Source organism: Triticum urartu, chromosome 1A (assembly GCF_056163025.1).
Source record: "Triticum urartu cultivar PI428250 chromosome 1A, HENAU_Tu73, whole genome shotgun sequence".
NCBI classification, from domain to species: Eukaryota; Viridiplantae; Streptophyta; class Magnoliopsida; order Poales; family Poaceae; genus Triticum; species Triticum urartu.
This window is the reverse complement of record NC_141873.1, coordinates 364,056,089-364,075,378: the sequence shown is the minus strand read 5'-3', so window position 1 is coordinate 364,075,378 and position 19,290 is coordinate 364,056,089. Positions and strand designations below refer to the sequence as shown.

At 47.5% G+C, this 19,290-nt stretch overlaps 1 protein-coding gene and 1 long non-coding RNA gene across 2 annotated transcripts; both read left to right on the top strand.

Annotated features, from left to right (window-relative positions):
• Nucleotides 1-9,510: 9,510 nt before the first annotated feature.
• On the top strand, nucleotides 9,511-12,868 carry LOC147991247 (uncharacterized). The gene is made up of 3 exons (XR_015602555.1): nucleotides 9,511-9,903; nucleotides 10,883-10,954; nucleotides 12,571-12,868. It is a non-coding gene; the product is annotated as an uncharacterized LOC147991247 (long non-coding RNA).
• Nucleotides 12,869-16,083: 3,215 nt separating this feature from the next.
• LOC125512292 (SUMO-conjugating enzyme SCE1) lies at nucleotides 16,084-19,138 on the top strand. Its single transcript, XM_048677392.2, has 5 exons — nucleotides 16,084-16,273; nucleotides 16,363-16,446; nucleotides 18,422-18,574; nucleotides 18,656-18,769; nucleotides 18,878-19,138. Exons 1-5 carry the CDS (start codon nucleotides 16,202-16,204, stop codon nucleotides 18,938-18,940), a joined length of 486 nt encoding a protein of 161 aa, XP_048533349.1. The 5' UTR covers nucleotides 16,084-16,201; the 3' UTR covers nucleotides 18,941-19,138.
• The last annotated feature ends 152 nt before the right edge of the window (nucleotides 19,139-19,290 follow it).

Sequence of the window (19,290 nt, the reverse complement as noted above, 5' to 3'; positions counted from 1 at the left end):
TGCGTGGTCGTGTTCATCGGGAGGGCTTGGATGGAACAGGCGATGGAAACGAGGCCTGGCGTACCGCACAACAGAGGAAACGGACCTCCTACGTTCGGAACAGGGTCCTGTTGATCGGGAGGGGTCTGGCATACCGCAAAACAGAGGAAACGGACCTCCTACAGTCGAAACGGGGGTCCTGTTCATCGGGAAGGGTGTGGCGTACCGCAAAACGGACGAAACGAACTTGTGTTGGAGCGCTACGGTCGAAACGGGGGTCCTGTTCATCGGAAGGGGTGTGGCGTACCGCAAAACGGGACTCCACGGGATATTGTTCATCTCTACCGTCGACCCCCTCCAGCCTCCACAAGCTACTGTTCATCCACCGTCGACCTCCTCCAGCCTCCACCTGCGACTGTTCATCCACGGGCTCCTATTCATCCAGCCTCCACCACGCGCTACTCCACCGGCTACTGTTCAACCAGCCCTCTCCACAGGCTCCTGTTCAACCACCCCTCCATGGGCTACTGTTCATCCTGCCCTCCACCGTCTACTGTTCATCCTGCCCTCCACGGGGTGGTCCTGTTCATCCAGCCCTCCACGGGGTCCTGTTCATCCAGCCCCAACCGGCTCGATCGATCGGGGTCTTGTTCATCCAGAGGCAACACCAGGGGGTCCTGTTCATCCACCCCCACCGGGAACTGTTCAACGCTCACTGCCAGAGGCAGCATCGATCGGCTTCAGTTAGCAGCAGTAGCGAAGGAATCGCTCGATCGGGTTCAGTTAACAGCCATCGATCGATCGCTCAGGTTCAGTAACGCGTAGCCTGCAGTGCAATCGCTCGGGTTCAGTTAGAGCCCAATGCCTCACTCGGGTTCAGTTAGAGTCAACGCCTCGCACACACGCGCGTACGTGTACGAGAGAAACACGCATCGCTCGGCCCCCGACCTCCCACTGTAACCGGGAACTCCCCGAAATTTTCCTCGCCCTCGCTTCTACCACGGGTTTTTCCGTCATGGACGGCCCAAAGAATGTCATGCAGCTGCGTCTCCGGCCCGCCCAGAACGAAAAGCCCATTTTCTATCATGTCATAGAAGTAGGAGCCCACCACATCTATGATGATACCGGGTTTTGTCACAATTATCGTCATAGAAGTGTCATATGTATGACAGAAAAAAATTTCGTTCGGCCCAAAATGTCACGGATGTGTCTTTTTTTGTAGTGTCAACATTAGTCATAAAAACTCACATACTTATTGCAAAAATCTATTAGTTATCAAAACAAAGTACTATGCGCATGCTCCTAGGGGTGTAGATTGGTAGGAAAAGACTATCGTTCGTCCCCGACCGCCACTCATAAGGAAGACAATCAATAAATAAATCATGCTCTGACTTCATCACATAACGGCTCACCATACGTGCATGCTATGGGAATCACAAACTTTAGAACAAGTATTTCTCAAATTCACAACTACTCAACTAGCATGACTCTAATATCACCATCTTCATATCTCAAAACAATCATCAAGTATCAAACTTCTCATAGTATTCAATGCACTTATATGAAAGTAAAACAAGCATAACTTTAAAACTTTAAGCACATAGAGAGGAAACTTGATATTATTGCAATTCCTACAAGCATATATTCCTCCCTCATAATAATTTTCAGTAGCATCATGAATAAATTCAACAATATAACCATCACATGAAGCATTATTTTCATGATCCCCAAGCATACAAAATTTACTACTCTCCACATAAGCAAAATTCTTCTCAATCGGAATAGTGGGAGTATCATAAGAAACTCGAATACTGTAAATGGTTTCCACATTAAAAGAATAATGTTCAGAAAAAGGGTAATCATAATCATAAGTTTTATAAATATAATCATCACTACTTTTTATAGCATAAGTGTCATCACAATAATCATCATAAGTAGCAACTTTGTTCTCATCATAATCAATTGAAACCTCTTCCAAGATAGTGGAATCATTACTAAATGAAGTCATGACCTCTCCAAATCCACTTTCACAATTATCACAATATGATTCAACATCCTCCAAAATAGTGGGATCATCACTTCCTAAAGTTGACACTCTTCCAAACCCACTTTCATCAATATAATCATCATAAATAGGAGGCATGCTATCATCAAAATAAATTTGCTCATCAAAACTTGGGGGACAAAAAATATCATCTTCATCAAACATAGCATCCCCAAGATTGGGACAAACATTAATTGCAGAAAATACATTCTCAAACATGTCATTCTCATCAAACATAGCATCCCCAAGCTTGGGCCTTTTCATATCATAAGCATAATCACTCTCATCATTAATAGCATGGATAGCATCAATAGTATAACAATTATCATCATCACAATGAGTAATAGGATCAACATCATTTGGGAGGGATACATTTTTACCTTTGCTTCTCCGTATTTTCTTTCTCTTCTTCACATCATGTGTGGGTTTAATCCTCTTTTTAGAGCTTGATATTAGTGAGATTGGTTGGATAGAAGGCTCCTCCTCGTTACCTGATTCATCATAAGAAATAATAAGAGGATATTGGGAAGTCTCTTCCCTTTCATTAGTATTCTCTTCATCTTCTAATTGTTTTCTTGACTTTATGTAATTGGTAATATAAGGATTTTCAATGCAATTCACCGCTCAATACATATAAATTTCCTCTAGATCAAAATCAAGAACATTATCGAGGGCAAATTCTGGAATATCCTTAGTTATACGTTTCATTTCTTCATAACCCAGAAGCAAACTAAGTGGAAATCAAGTCATCACGATTTTTGGACACGATTCGATCATGAAACAATTTGCATTGGATATTTAAATGATCATGTCCATTGCAAAGTTCACAAGGATGGCAAAGAAACTTTAAATCTTCAGCACAAGCATCTAGCCTTTCGTGCAACCATTTAGTTTCTAAATACTTATGCCTCTTGCAAAACCTATCTTCCCTATTTGGTGTGTACTTCCAAACTCTATGCACTCCACAAAAATTGACATGCTTATAAGAGACATTTTCATCATGACTAGTGCAATCATCATTAGTACCATGGATATTCAAGGAATTCATACTAACAACATTGCAATCATGCTCATCATTCAAATATTTAGTGCCAAACATTCTAATGCATTCTTCTTCTAACACTTTGGCACAATTATCGGAATCCTTATATTCATGAAAGATATTAAAAAGATGAAGCATATGAGGCAACCTTAATTCCATTTTTTGTAGTTTTCTTTTATAGACTAGACTAGTGATAAAACAAGAAACTAAAAGATTCCATTGCAAGATCTAAAGATATACCTTCAACAGCTAACCTCCCTGGCAACGGCGCCAGAAAAGAGCTTGATGTCTACGAGACAACCTTCTTCTTGTAGACGTTGTTGGGCCTCCAAGTGTAGAGGTTTGTAGGACAGTAGCAAATTTCCCTCAAGTGGATGACCTAAGGTTTATCAATCTGTGGGAGGCGTAGGATGAAGATGGTCTCTCTCAAACAACCCTGCAACCAAATAACAAAGAGTCTCTTGTGTCCCCAACACACCCAATACAATGCTAAATTGTATAGGTGCACTAGTTCGGTGAAGAGATGGTGATACAAGTGCAATATGGATAATAGATATAGGTTTTTGTAATCTGAAAATATAAAAACAGCAAGGTAACTAATGATAAAAGTGAGCACAAACGGTATTGCAATGCTAGGAAACAAGGCCTAGGGTTCATACTTTCACTAGTACAAGTTCTCTCAATAATAGTAACATAATTGAATCATATAACTATCCCTCAACATGCAACAAAGAGTCACTCCAAAGTCACTAATAGCGGAGAACAAACGAAGAGATTATTGTAGGGTATGAAACCACCTCAAAGTTATCCTTTCTGATCGATCTATTCAAGAGTTCGTAGTAAAATAACATGAAGCTATTATTTCCGTTCAATATATCATAAAGTTCGTACTAGAATAACACCTTAAGACACAAATCAACCAAAACCCTAATGTCACCTAGATACTCCAATGTCACCTCAAGTATCCGTGGGTATGATTATACGATATGCATCACACAATCTCAGATTCATCTATTCAACCAACACAAAGAACTTCAAAGAGTTCCCCAAAGTTTCTACCAGAGAGTCAAGACGAAAACCTATGCCAACCCCTATGCATAAGTTCACGAGGTCACGGAACTCGCAAGTTGATCACCAAAACATACATCAAGTGGATCACGTGATATCCCATTGTCACCACAGATAAGCACATGCAAGACATACATCAAGTGTTCTCAAATCCTTAAAGACTCGGTCAGATAAGATAACTTCAAAGGGAAAACTCAATCCATCACAAGAGAGTAGAGGGGGAGAAACATCATAAGATCCAACTATAATAGCAAAGCTCGTGGTACATCAAGATCGTGCCGAATCAAGAACACGAGAGAGAGAGAGATCAAACACATAGCTACTGGTACATACCATCAGCCCCCAAGGGTGAACTACTCCCTCCTCATCATGGAGAGTGCCGGGATGATGAAGATGGCCACCGGAGAGGGATTCCCCCCTCCGGCAGGGTGCCGGAATGGGTCTAGATTTGTTTTCGCTGGCTACGGAGGCTTCTGGCGGCGGAACTCCCGATCTAGGTTAATTTCTGGAGGTTTCTGTATTTATAGGAATTTTTGGCGTCAGTCTCACGTCAAGGAGGTGCCCGAGTCGTCCACAAGGTAGGCCCACGTACCTGGGAGGGTGGGCGCGCCCCCACCCTCGTGGACAGCCCGGGACTCTTCTGGCCCAACTCTTTTACTCCGGGGTCTTCTTTTGGTCCATAAAATATCGTCAAAAATTGGCACGTCAATTGAACTCCGTGTAGTATTCCTTTTCTGTAAAACTCAAAACAAGGAAAAACCATAAACTGGCACTGGGCTCTAGGTTAATAGGTTAGTCCCAAAAATCATATAAATGCATATAAAACATCCAAGGTTGATAATATAATAGCATGGAATAATCAAAAGTTATAGATACGTTGGAGATGAATCACCGCTCGACTGTAAGCACCATGCTGACAACTTGTCCAGTGGCCGCGATATACAGTAGTAGAGGCTCTTTGCTAACTGGGGTAGCGAGCATCTGCTGGGTGGAAAGTAGGGCTTTGAGCTCTACAAACGTTGCTTCTGCTTCGGGGGTCCACTCGAACTTTCTAGACTTCTTCATCAGTCGGTAAAGAGGCGGTGCCTTTTCACCGAGTCATGAGATGAATCGACTTAACGCAGCCAAACAACCAGTAAGTTTTTGAACATCATGCACACGCACGGGGCATTTCATTCGGAGGATTGCTCCAACCTTTTCTGGGTTTGCGTCGACCCCTCGTTCGGAAACGAGAAAACCGAGTAACTTTCCACCTAGGACTCCGAATGTGCACTTTGGTGGATTAAGCTTGATATCATACCTTCTTAAATTGGCAAAGGTTTCAGCGAGGCCAGTCAATAGGTCGAAACCTTTGCGTGACTTGACCACAATATCATCCATGTATGCCTCCACGTTCCGATTGATTTGAGTGAGCAAGCACTTCTGAATCATATGCATAAACATGGCGCCGGCATTCTTGAGGCCAAAGGGCATGGTAACATAGAAGAAACACCCGAATGGGGTGATGAAAGCTGTTTTTATTTCATCGGGTCCAAACAGTCAGATCTGATGGTACCCGGAATACGCATCCAAAAAGGGTAAACGCTCACACCCCGCAGTTGAGTCGGCAATTGGTCGATGCGGGGGAGAGGGAGGTGATCTTTCGGGCGGGCCCGATTGATGTGCTTGAAATCGATACACATACAAAGTGAATCGTCTTTCTTGGGGACCATGACAACATTGGCAAGCCACTCGGAGTGGCGGATGAACTTAGCTGCCAGAAGCCGAGCTACTTCCTCGCCAATTGCCTTCCTCTTCTCCACGGCGCTCTGACGGAGATGCTCTTTGATGGGTTTTGCTTTTGAGTCAACTCGCAAATGGTGCTCAGCCAGTTCCCTGGGTACACCTAGCAGTCAGATGGTTTCCATGCAAAGATGTCCCAGTTCTCACAGAGGAACTGGATGAGCGCTTCTTCCTATTTGCTGTCGAGTGTTGTTGAGATGTGGGTCGGAGTGGCATTGGGATCAGTCGGGTGAACATGGACAGGCTTTGTCTCACCAGACGACTAAAATGCGGACTCTGAAGCAGGCTTCTTTGCTCGCAACAAATCACTCGGATCTGCATTTTTCTGATACTCTTCCATTTCCACTGCTGCCATTTGCTCATCGGCAATCTTTGAGCCCTTCCGAAGGCACTCTTCCGCCCTTTGCCGATTTCCTGTGACTGTGATCACGCCCCTAGGGCCAGGCATTTTCAACTTGAGGCACACGTAACATGGTCGAGCCATGAAACAAGCGTATGCAGTCCTGCCCAGAATAGCATGATAGGCACTGTGAAAATCCACCACTTCAAATGTCAACTTTTCTTTGCGGTAATTCTTTGAATCACCGAAAACCACATCAAGAGTGATCTAACCGATTGAATCGGCTTTCTTTCCTGGGATGACTCTATGGAATCGCATGTTGCTCTCGCTGAGCTTGGACATCCGGATCCCCATCCCTCGGAGGGTCTCAACATACAAAATGTTCAAACCACTGCCACCATCCATCAGAACCTTGGTCAGTTGGGTGCCCCCAACGACTGGTCAACCACCAGCGCTTGCCTCCCAGGGTAGCAACGTGTGCTGGGTGATCTGACTGGTCAAATGTAATAGGAGTCTTTGACCACTTCAAATACGTCAGGGTTGCTGGAGCAACCATATTCACTTCTCTATTGATAACTTTCAGTTGACTTTTGCTCTCGACGTCGGCAGAAATCACTAATGTGGCATTGACATTGGGGTAACCCTCATCTTCCTCCTTATCTTCATCCTTATCAGACTCTTTCTCCTTCTCACTGGGCTAACTCTCTCGGAAACTCTGAATAAGGAGCCGACACTGTCGAGTGGTATGTTTGGGCAGAATCAGGTTACCCTCTGCATCTGTTTTGGTGTGTATGTGGCACGACAAATCAAGAACATCATTTCTCGCTTGATCTTTCACTTTCTTGGGGATCCATGGCTCTTTAGGCTTCCCCTTGAACTTCCCTTGATTCACGACTGCGGCTTCAGCAGGACCTGCAGTTTCAGCTTTGCGCTTTTGCTTCTGACTGGAATTTCCTCCTCCAGTGTCTTGGGCGACTGGTTTATTCTTGCCACTGCGGAGTCGGTCTTCCTCTTTGTCATTAGCATACTGAGTGGCTATTTCCATCATTCGGGCCAGAGTCATGTCTCCTGTTCGACCAAACTTCAGGTTGAGCTCTCTGTACCGAATGCCCTCCTTGAAGGCGCAAACTGCTTGGTGCTGTGACACATTTTCCACTATATGATGAAGGGTAGTCCATCTCTGAATGTAATCTCTCAAAGTCTCATTCGGTTTCTGGATACAATGTTTTAATTCAGTCAGCCCAGCAGGTTTCTTGCAAGTGCCCTCGAACGTTTTGATAAACACTCGGGCCAACTCTTCTCAACTGAAAATACTGCCAGGGGCCAACTGATTCAACCAAGCTCTGGCCGAACCCTCAAGCATCAAGGGGAGGTGCTTCATGGCTACATCATCGTTGCCGCCACCAATCTGCACTGCCACTCGGTAATCCTCTAACCAAGTATCGGGCTTCGATTCATCGGTGAACTTGCTCATGCCCGTCGCCAACCTGAAGTTGGGCGGGATCTCTGCAGCTCGGATGGCTCTACTGAAACACTCAGGTCCAGAAACATGCACTCGACTTCCACTCGGATGGTGTACATCTTGTCCCTCTCTGTGTGCCCGACCTCGGTCGACTAGATTTTGTATGAGAAGAGATCTCGCATCAAACTCGGGTTCTCTTGGGTCGACTGGAGCTCTCCGCTCATCACCATACGGGCGCCTGTCATCATACCGCTGGGGCACGTACGATCCGCCCCTCGGAGGGGGCATTGGCACTCGACGGTGGTCATCACGGCCGAATCGATGATCATACGGTCCATGGCTCCGATCCAGGTGTTGATCCTGGCGGTGCCCGCGATCCTCACGCCGCGGAGGCGATCTTGGACTATGAGCCGACTGAACTGTGTCTGCAATCACATATCTGCTATGGATCCTATTGCGCGACTGATAAACGGCAGAGTTTTGTTCCCTCGCTGCCCGGAGCAGCGCTCGGATCTGCAGCAAACCTCTCCCAGCCTCTGAACGAGATGGCTGAATCGACTCTGCTATACGGGTTGCAGCTGCAAGGTTTTGGATCGGTGTGCGATATACTTGAGGTTCAGGCAGAAACAATTGTCGATGATGTTGACTGGATTCGGGGATCTGCCGACGAGCGCGTTCGTCGAGTGAATGTTGGAGATTCTCCAGGCGCGTGTGCTCAGCCAAGGTGGCTAGGCGCGCGGCCTCCAAGGCCCGAGCCTCAGAGGTCTCTCCGATGATGGGGGTGTGGAGCCTCCACATTGCGACGATGCAGCTCTTCCCTCTCCTCCGAACTGAGGGCTTCAGGATGATACTCATCATGACCATGCGACGGACCGCCGCCACCATCTCCGCCACCACTACGATGGAAACCAGGCAGGCTACGCGACGTGTCGACCATCAGGACTTCCGCCGCAGGGTCGCTGCTCCCGGACTCAGACAGGGTCTCAGCGGAACCAGTCGACAGGTCGAATAGTCCGTAGAGAGATTAATCAGGCTCAATTGTCGCGACTTGAGGGGTGGCCGACTGGCGGCCCACCGCATGCTTCACCCACCACTGAAGCTGCGATTGACCAGATCACTTGCGACGGCGAACAGCAAGGAGTGTGGATGACGCGGAGCCGACTGATACTAGGTCGACGGCTGATGTAGGAGGACGTCGCACGCACTCGCGTGAAAGTGTGCCGCCCCACGGACGAGAAGGGTGTAACATACCCAGCATCACACTACAGTAATCTCCCCCTAATGAAGGTCATGTCATCATGATCATCATGCCAAAATGCCACTTGTCCAAAATCTGCTTCAAATTCAAATTGCTTGTCAAATATTTGCTTCTTCTTTCATGCAAATAAAATAGTTCATCCTATGGCAAATAATCCCTAGATATTTTTCATGTTGAAGCCAACATTTTTGGAATTCCCAAATTGCCCCTGAGAATTTATTATCTGGTCCAGCAGTATTTAAGATGTCCTTTTCATTTTCTAAAAATGCTTGGACAACTCCTGAAGGCCCCAAACTTTTTGTGGCAGTGCACAATAATTCTTTGGATTTGTTTTAGCCAGTGGCATAATTTTGCAAAGTCATTAGTGGCTAAAAGAAAAGGCAAAAATGCTGCTGAAAATAAAAATAAAAAAAGGAAAACAACTCTTCCTCCTGGGCGAGACGGCCCAGTTGGCCGACCCACGTGGCCCAACTGGCCAGCCGGCCCAACCGCGGCCTAGTTAGGCCTCCCCACCACCAAACCCTAGCCCAGACCCCCCTCACTCCCTCCCTCGTCTCTCCCCTCATCCCGATCCAGATTGGGGCAGCGCCCCTACGCTCGCTGCCGTTCGCCCCGCCCTCGACGCCGTCGGCACCCACCATCGCCGCCTCGTGCCACCACCTCCTCACCGGCGCTCGACCCCATGACCCCGCCTCCGCCGACCCCGACTCTCCCGCGCTGGCGCTGACCAGCGCCTCCCATCACCGCTACTGCCCCGCGCCGCCCGACGGCGACGGCCTTCCCCTGACCGCGCCTCCCCGACGCCGCGACGCCGCCCCGTCATCCTCGTCTCCTCCTCGTCGACGCTCCCTGTCCCCTTCACTCGTCCCCGTCCTCCTCCTCACCGGACTCCGTCGAGCCACGCCGCCCCCGTTCATCTACAAACGGGGTGAGCCTCGTCCGCCCCTCTCTCTCCCATCACCGGATCCGGCCGCGCCTCCGCGCGCGCGCCCGCGCGCCCGGCCACGTCGCTGCGCCGTTCCGTCGCCCGCACGCTGCTCAGCTCGTGCCCGAGGCTCCATGGCCGCATCCCCTGGCCATCGGCCCCGCACGTCCCCACCACTGCAGCTTGCTGCTCCGCCCTGGCCGCCGAAGCCCTAGCCACTGCTCCGGCCGGCCTCGCCGTGCCCTGGCTTCGCCAGTGGCCGCGTGCGCGCGGCACAGCCGTGGCTGGCCGGCCACAGCCGCCGCCCCACCCTGGGTCACTGACCACAGGGGCCCCGCCCTGGCCAGATAGGCCTATGACAGAGGGCCCGCCCTGGCCAGATAGGCCTATGACAGAGGGGCCCGCCCCAAAAACGTTTAAAATAATAATTAATTAATTAATTATATCAGTAATTAATTAATTAATTAGGTAATTAATTAACTTAATTAACTCTGTTTAGTGCCTAATTAACTTGATTAGTTAATTAAAACGGTTAATTAGTTGTTAGACTATGACAGAACGGCCCCACACGTTAGGGTTGACTTTGGTCAACTCGGTTGAATGCTGATGTAATAACCCCTATTTTAGTTTTAATAATAATTTCAGAATATTGCTTAAACTTTGGAAATTCATATAAAATAACTCGTAACTCAGATGAAATGTTTTCTATATGAAAGTTGCTTAGAACGACGAGACGAATTCGGATACGCAACCCGTTTGTCCGCCACACGTCCCTACCATATCAAACCTGCAACCGTCCCCCTCCGTTTCATCTGTCCGAAAATGCCTAACTCCGGGAAAACTTTCCCGGATGTTTCCCCCTTCACCAGTATCGCCTAGTACTGCGTTAGCTCACCCCTGGCACCGCGTTTTGCCTTGTTATATTTTGTGATGCTTGTTTGCCTCGTATTTACTGTTTCTCCCACCTCTTCTTCTCCGGTAGACCCTGAGACCGACGTTGATGCGCCTGAGTACGACTACATCCCCAACGACCCCTCCTTGCCAGAGCAACCAGGCAAGCAAAACCCCCTTGAGCATTTCGATATCGCCCATTTTTTTCCCTCTCATGCTTGCATTAGAACTGCTACTGCTTTATGTATGATCCTACTCTGATGCATAGCATGTTGTTGTTACCTGCTTTCATACCTTACCTGCTTATCCTAAACTGCTTAGTATAGGTTGGTTAGTGATCCATCAGTGACCCCCCACCTTGTCCCAGTTGCCTCGCTTTATGTTCGATGACTCGATCAACGTGATCGACGTCCAGGCACCGACACCGCACATCACCCCCCTAGTTGTACGACTCTGCAGAGTTACCATCGAGTACCGAGGGTGGAACCTCTTACATCACTCCTGATGAGATCTCCGTAGTGTAGCTATACGGTCGAGGTCATCGAGGGTGATTTCCTCCTTAACCACTTCCGATACGGCTCTGTCGTGCAACCCATCAAATGTGAACCTCGAGGGTGGATCCTCTTACGTTCACCTTGATGACAACATCGAGTGGAATTCATCGGGGGTGATTCCTCGGGTTTTCCCTTTGGTGTTAGACACACCGTTAATATGGTTACTATGACTTTGCACTGATCCATGTTACTAAAGATGGGTCGACCCTGAGGGGTACTCGCGCGAGCTTAATAGCGAGTGATGTGGAGTCGGGTTGACCTGGAAGGTGCCCGCGAGATACTTACGAGGCGTGGCCGGGCATTCTTAGCCCTTGCCGCAAGTACTCGAGACGGGGCGACGGGGTCACATCGATCGTGAGTCTCTGCTCGTTACCGCGCGTTCCTAATCCACTATGATTTGGATATTTGATCCGAGGGGCCTCTGGCCTGATAGCACTAACCATCACGTGGGCATAGTATGGCGTTCTGCGTCGTATACATCAGCCGAAGCTTAATAGACGTCAACGACTGAGCGGTGCGCGCCGGGTTGGACTGCGTAAGCTCCTACCTTGTTGAAGGAGGTAGCTAGGTCTGCTCACCGACCGCGTACGCAACGTGCAGGAGTTCCTGGGGAGATGGCCCATGACCCCTGGGGGCATAGGATTTAGACCGGTGTGCTGGCCTCTCTATTGAGCCTAGGTCGGGTTGCGGCGTATTGTTTGGCCGAGGCCGGGCATGACCCAAGAAAGTGTGTCCGGCCGGAGTTAATCGAGCGTGGTGGGTAAGTTGGTGCACCCTTGCAGGGAAGAAAACATCTATGGTAACGGACACTTGGAGTTGTATCCTGATCGATACAACTAGAACTGGTTACTTGAGATGAGACATGGAGATGAGACTTGGATATGAGATGATAACTGGATAGTATGGCTCTGGGATTGCTTTCTCGCAGGGAGTCGAGAAAGGATCTCTGGCCGAGGTTGATAACATTACTGCTACTTTACTTTATGCTATTCTACTCCCTCCTGTTGCTGCAAGATGGTGGTTTCTAGAAGATGCTAGTCTTCGATAGGCTAGGCTTTCCCCTTCCCTTCTGGCATTCTGCAGTTTAGTTCACAGATACAACCCATTCCTTTGATACAGATGCATACTTAGTTTAGATCTGATGTAAAGTCTTGCGAGTACTTTGGATGAGTACTCACGGTTGCTTTGCTACTTCTTTCCCCCCATACCCGATTGTTGCGACCAGATGACAGAGCCCAGGAGCCAGACGACGCCACTGATGACTACTACTACCCGGAGGATGCCTACTACTACGTGAAGACCGTCGACGACTAGGAGTAGTTAGGAGGCTCCCAGGTAGGAGCCCTTGCCTTTTTGATCATTGTTGCTTTTGTGCTAGCCTTCTTAAGGCAATCTTGTTTAACTCATGCCTGTACTCAGATATTGTTGCTTCTGCTGACTCTTGTGTTTTCGAACTTATGTATTCGAGCCCTCGAGGCCCCTGACTTGTAATATAAAGCTTGTATTATTTTAATTTGTGTCTAGAGTTGTGTTGTGATATCTTCACATGAGTCCTTGATCTTGATCGTACACATTTGCGTGTATGATTAGTGTACGATTGAATCGAGGGCGTCACAAAGGGCCTCGACATCGAGAGGGGCCTCCTGGAGCCAGGCGGAGTCGTCGACGATGAAAATGAGCACGCCGAGACGGATCTCGCGGCCCAAAGCCAAACCGCCGCCGGAAACCATGTTGATGGAGATCGGAAAAACTGCAACCTCACCGGAAGTCACTAAGACACCGGCCCCACGGTGGATGCCAATAGCCGTGGGAGTAAGTCTGACAGTAAGGATATGGGGTACGTAGAAGGAGGCAAGATCCTAGCTATGGTGAGGTTGTGCACGCAAAATTTACGAGTTCAGGCCCTTCTCGGAGGAAGTAAATACCCTACGTCTCGGTGCCTGGAGGCTTGGTCGACTGGATTATGCGTGAGAGTTACAGGGGGTGCGAACCCTTGTACCCAAGGAGGGGATGGCTTATATAGAGTGCGCCGGACCCCTCCAGCCCTCAGTTATACAGGGTTCAATGTACATTAAGACAAGGCGTTACTGGTAACGCTAGCTATAAAGAGCTATAAATGGCCTTTAACACTACGGAGTGAACGCCTGACCGTTGCCGCCCTGAGTGGCTTTAGACCTTCTGTTCTCCGAGTGATTCTTCGTGTGGTCGATGAAAGCACAAGTGCTCCCTAGGTGGTTTTGATAATTGATGACAACATATCTCTTGTTGGACTAACACTTCTATCTAGCATGTTTCAGATAAGTTCAACAATGGAGTGGCATGGACTAAAGGTTGTGGGAACTCCAAGATGCTAAGGACAAGGGATTGGCTAAAGCTTCAAGCTCAAGACTCTTCACTTTTATATTTTAGTGATCCAAGATCACATTGAGTCCATAGGAAAAGCCAATACTATTAAGGAGGGATGAGGTGTTGCTTAATGAGCCTCTTGCTTCATGTGCTTAATGATATGCTCCAAAACCCTCAACTACTTTCCCATATCCACATATGACCTAAACCCTAAGCCAAACTCGGTCCTACCGATTTTTCCTATCCGGCGCCACCGAGTTTCACTTGTCATAAGCCACTGCCAAACCCTAGCAATTCGGTTCTACCGATAGGGATCTCGGTCTCACCGAGATGGGATTGCAAACTCTCTGTTACCTATTGCAATATTCTCGGTCCCATCGAGATATGCAATCGGTCCCACCGAGATTGCAATGTAAACTCAGTGTTTCCCCTTTGTAACTTTTCGGTCTCACCGAGTTCCACTCGGTCCCACCGAAAGAGCAAATCGGTCCCACCGAGTTTGCCTGGCCAACTCTCTGGTTAGCTAATTACCAAACTCGGTCCCACCGAGTTTGCGTAATCGGTCTCACCGAGATTACGTTATGCCCAAACCCTAACCATATCGGTCCTACCGAGTTGCATGTCAGTCCCACCGAAATTCCTAACGGTCACTAGGTTTACTATTTCGGTCAGACCGAGTTTTATAATTCGGTCCCACCGAGATTGGAAAACTGTGTAACGGTTGGATTTTGTGTGGAGGCTATATATACCCCTCCACCTCCTTCTCATTCGATGAGAGAGAAAACAGAACACACACATCATTCCAACTCATTTGTTCTGAGAGAGAACCACCTACTCATGTGTTGACATCAAGACATTCCATTCCTACCATATGAATCTTGATCTCTAGCCTTCCCAAGTTGCTTTCCACTCAAATCTTCTTTCCACCAAATCCAAATCCTATGAGAGAGAGTTGAGTGTTGGGGAGACTATCATTTGAAGCACAAGAGCAAGGAGTTCATTACCTACACACCATTTGTTACTTCTTGGAGAGTGGTGTCTCCTAGATTGGCTAGGTGTCACTTGGGAGCCTCCGACAAGATTGTGGAGTGAACCAAGGAGTTTGTAAGGGCAAGGAGATCGCCTACTTCGTGAAGATCTACCGCTAGTGAGGCAAGTCCTTCGTGGGCGATGGCCATGGTGGGATAGACAAGGTTGCTTCTTCGTGGACCCTTTGTGGGTGGTTGCTTCTTCGTGGACCCTTCGTGGGTGGAGCCCTGTGTGGACTCGCGCAACCGTTGCCCTTGGGTGGAGCCCTGTGTGGACTCGCGCAACCGTTACCCTTCGTGGGTTGAAGTCTCCATCAACGTGGATGTAGGATAGCACCACCTATCCGAACCACGGGAAAAACATACGTGTCTCCATTTGCGTTTGATCTTTCCAAACCCTTCCCTTTACATTCTTGCAAATTGCATGCTTTACATTCCGCTGCTCATATACTCTTTGCATGCTTGCTTGATATGTATTGTGTGTATTGAATTTGTGCCTAAACTCCACTTAAACCGAAAAAGCTTAAAAATTGCAACTTTAGCACTATGTGTCTAATCACCCCCTCTAGACACATCTACTTCTAGATCCTACAGTCGACTGACTCTATCTTGGTCGAATGAAATTGGGATATCCGAATGGATAACTGGTCGAGTGGATTGCACTTCAAGGTGTTTTCAGTCGGCATCTTCTGTTGTCCTTTGAGTGTCTTTGACTCTAGGACAGTGTCCTTGGGTACGGCGTCTAGGTCAGGCCTATGACCCTACCCTAGGTACATGTCACCGTCACCCCACTACCTGACAGTATGGATGGCTCAACCACCCCGGTGGCCTCTGGGCTGGAACGACCATGTCACCAGGCCCATCCCAACAAGCGCTACTCAGGCTCAGAGTGGGACACAACGAGTAGGGTTAAGTAGGTGTCGATCCCCTCCCGCGTGAGGTGTGGAGAAACTGAACTCTGAACAGTGGTATCTCTCTTCTCTGATTCCCCATTTCTTACTCTAGAACCCTAGTATCTGCAACAAACTCCGTATCCTGTGGTGAAATCGAGTGAAGGTAGTAGCGGGACCATAACACGAGGAAGGGTGATGACGACGGCGCGCTTTCGGCTTGCTTCAGTGCTTATAGTCGTTGCTAGCCGGTTTATGAATTTGGATATAACTTTTTTATTTCTGGTGTTGACGTTCGTTGTACCACCATGATTAATGATGAACATATCGCAAGTTTCTTGAAGAAAATAGTACATCTTCAAATACAAGGAAGGCGCGGATCTAAATGCGAGCGGGCGGCTGAGATTTCTGGAGGAACCGAGCCTGGGCTAGAATCGAATTTTCGGGAGAAAAGATATTTCCCTGGAAAAGAAAAGAAGAAAGAGATAAAAGGGAAAGGAAGAACTAACGCATCGTCATCTGCGCAGACTCCGAAACCCAAACCCCAGACTCAGCGACAGAGAGCAGCCAGCAGCCTCCTCCGCCGCCGCCCATGTCAGGAGGAGGGATCGCGCGGGGCCGCCTCGCGGAGGAGCGCAAGGCCTGGCGCAAGAACCACCCCCATGTCCGTATCATCCCCCTCCCTCTTCGCGTCTCACCCCCCGCCCCTCCTACCGGCGATTCGGGTCTTGATCTGGTCCTTCTGGTTCGCAGGGATTCGTCGCGAAGCCGGAGACGGTGGCCGACGGGTCGGTGAATCTCATGATCTGGAACTGCACCATCCCCGGAAAGCAGGGGGTAAGTACCTGAGCAACTGCGGAGCACCCGACCCCGATTCGATCTGGTTTGGTCTGTGAGGCAAAGGGCCTGTCTTTGATAGCGATATACTCCGTATTGCGCAATTGCCTATTGCGCGTGTGTGAAAATTGAGGGTTTCTGGACTTTCGTGGTATTATTACAGTAGTAGACTACTAAAACTAGGTTCGATGGGTGCTTTGGTCTATGTCTGGTGGTTCATCTATGGATTATGTTACCTATTTGTTGGATTGGGTATTAGGAACTGTGATGTTATTCGTGACAAGTTACTAATCTTCAGTTCTTCCTCATCGCGTATCTGTTACCCCAACCTAGGAGCTATAGAACTAATGTGGCTTTTGTCCATACTTTGCGTACAACAAAACTGTAATACAACATCAGTGGCAACAAAGCCTTCATTCCCAAGCATGTTTGTGCAGGCTAGAGATGAAACACACAACATGAGCCACAGAAACCCAAGCAAAAAGTTAATAATTTTGGCCACATGAGGATAGATACTTCTCTATAACACGATTTGCCTTTACCCACTCTGATGTGACCAGGGAGCTCAAGTTATCTGGCCATGCCTTTTTTTGTTTGAGGAATCAGGCAGGTGTACTGCCAATGCATTTAAGAAGAAAAGAAGTTTTTACATGATCAAACAATCAGGTCCAAAAAGATCAGACCTCAATAAAAGAAAATTAATAACGACTACTCGTGTCTAGTGGTAGTGGGTGCTGCGAAACAAACCCATCGAAACCCAAACTGCACCGAGCTTTAGAAGATAAACATCATGCTTAATGTGCTCAGCTAGACGTTTCTGTAGGTGTGCATTGCTCAAAAACGCGTCTGTTGTGTTCCTTAATATGTGCCAACTGCAGTAGCTATATGCTACTCCCTCCGTTCCAAAATAGATGACTCAACTTTATACTAAACTTGGTATAAAATTGGGTCATCTATTTTGGAACGGAGGGAGTACAACTGAGTGTAGACAAGCCGTAGGAGTATGCAATGCACCTTACGGTGCTGCTCATCCATTCATGTGTATATATAGTACACTTTACAAAAGAGGCATAGAGCGCAGTCCGCAGTTTTCACAAGGCACGACGTGCGCGAGAAGTGGTGATCTTGGGCGGCGTGCGTGGCCGCGTGAGACCAGAATTTGCAGCTAGGGTGATTGCTGCTTGCACTGAGAGTCTGAGATCAAAGAGTCGTCAACTCGTCACTGATAGCTGCTGAAAAAGAAAACCTCCAGGCTGCTGGCAAAGTGAACTGATGATGAGCAAGGTGTAACGTTCGCTTATCAAACCAGTTTTGGCCATGAGAGTCCACATGCCAAAAGAGTATGGTCACACTAGGATCAGGCATGTAGAGTTTTCAGGAAGCTCATCACATTAGGTGATAGGGAGCACATGGTGTTGTTTGGGATTCCATGGTTAGAAATATTTTTATTGGTGAGAAGCCTTTCCTGAAGCCAAAGCTAAATAAAGTATCGGTACTTATGTTCCATTTTCATAGTCCAGACCTTGGTGAGGTTGACACTACAATAGGATCCCTAAAATGGCAAATGTAGGCAGGAGAGGCTGATTAGCAGATGCCATGCTTTCCTGCTGCCGTTTTTTGAGACTAGCAGGAAAGGATTCACAACAATGCCACAGACATGCAAAGTTGTTGGATCAACAGGGGGAGGAGTAGGACGGAATTTCTGTATACATAGATAATGTGCAGTCAAACCATTCTGCCTTGCATCTGGTGGACTTCGCTAATCTCTTGCATCTGTTTTCCCAGTTCTGTGATATGACTGTTATGGTGAATATATGTTCTTCATTTCGTATTTCTCTTTCTTGTTTTGTCATGCTGTTAACTCATTGCTCACTTTGTATATCTGTTTCTTGTTTTGTCGTCCCTGTTAATTCATTCCAAAAGGTCTGGATTTTTTTACTGAAGTGTCTTAACTACTCCCTCGTCATTTGCGCAGACTGATTGGGAAAGTGGATACTACCCACTTACTCTCCATTTCAGTGAGGACTACCCTAGCAAACCTCCCAAGTGCAAGTTCCCGCAGGGTTTTTTCCACCCAAATGTCTATCCTTCAGGGACGGTCTGCCTCTCGATTCTTAATGAGGATAGTGTAAGCGCAGCAAAGCTATTTTCTTAGGTTTTATTGAAATAGCACACCACCAAATTTACAGTTCAAGTTGCATATTCTCAGGGTTGGAGACCTGCCATCACTGTTAAGCAGATTCTAGTTGGAATACAGGATTTGCTTGATCAACCTAATCCAGCTGATCCTGCCCAGACTGATGGTTATCACCTCTTTATCCAGGTTAGAATTAAGAACTGAACAATATTCTTTCATCCGTTAGTCCTTCAGTATCATCCATTCACATTGTTTTTTTAGGGCTCATTCACATTGTTTTCTTTTGCTTTGCAGGATCCAGCAGAGTACAAGAGACGCATTCGGCTGCAGGCCAAGCAGTACCCTGCTCTGGTTTGAGGATCCATGTAGCAGTCTAAAATCATAAATTACCGCACCTGAAAATATGAAGTTTGACTAAATATAACCGAAAGCGGGGTATTGTGGAGAGCTTTCCATTGTGACCGTGGACATTTGTGACGTGTGGTCTGGTGTTGACCAAACAAAAATCAGGTCCTTCTGCTTGAATGATGGATGTGTGGATACTTTTGAACTTGACTCCTTGATTGTGTCTTCTGTTGATTTTTCTTTTTGTGGTTTCGGTGATCTCTTCAAAAATAATTTGATGTGAGCAGTAGCTTCCTTTTAAAAGAAGAGGTAAAAGAAGTGGGTAAGGCAACCCAGTTGAACCCTACATACGACTTTAAAAA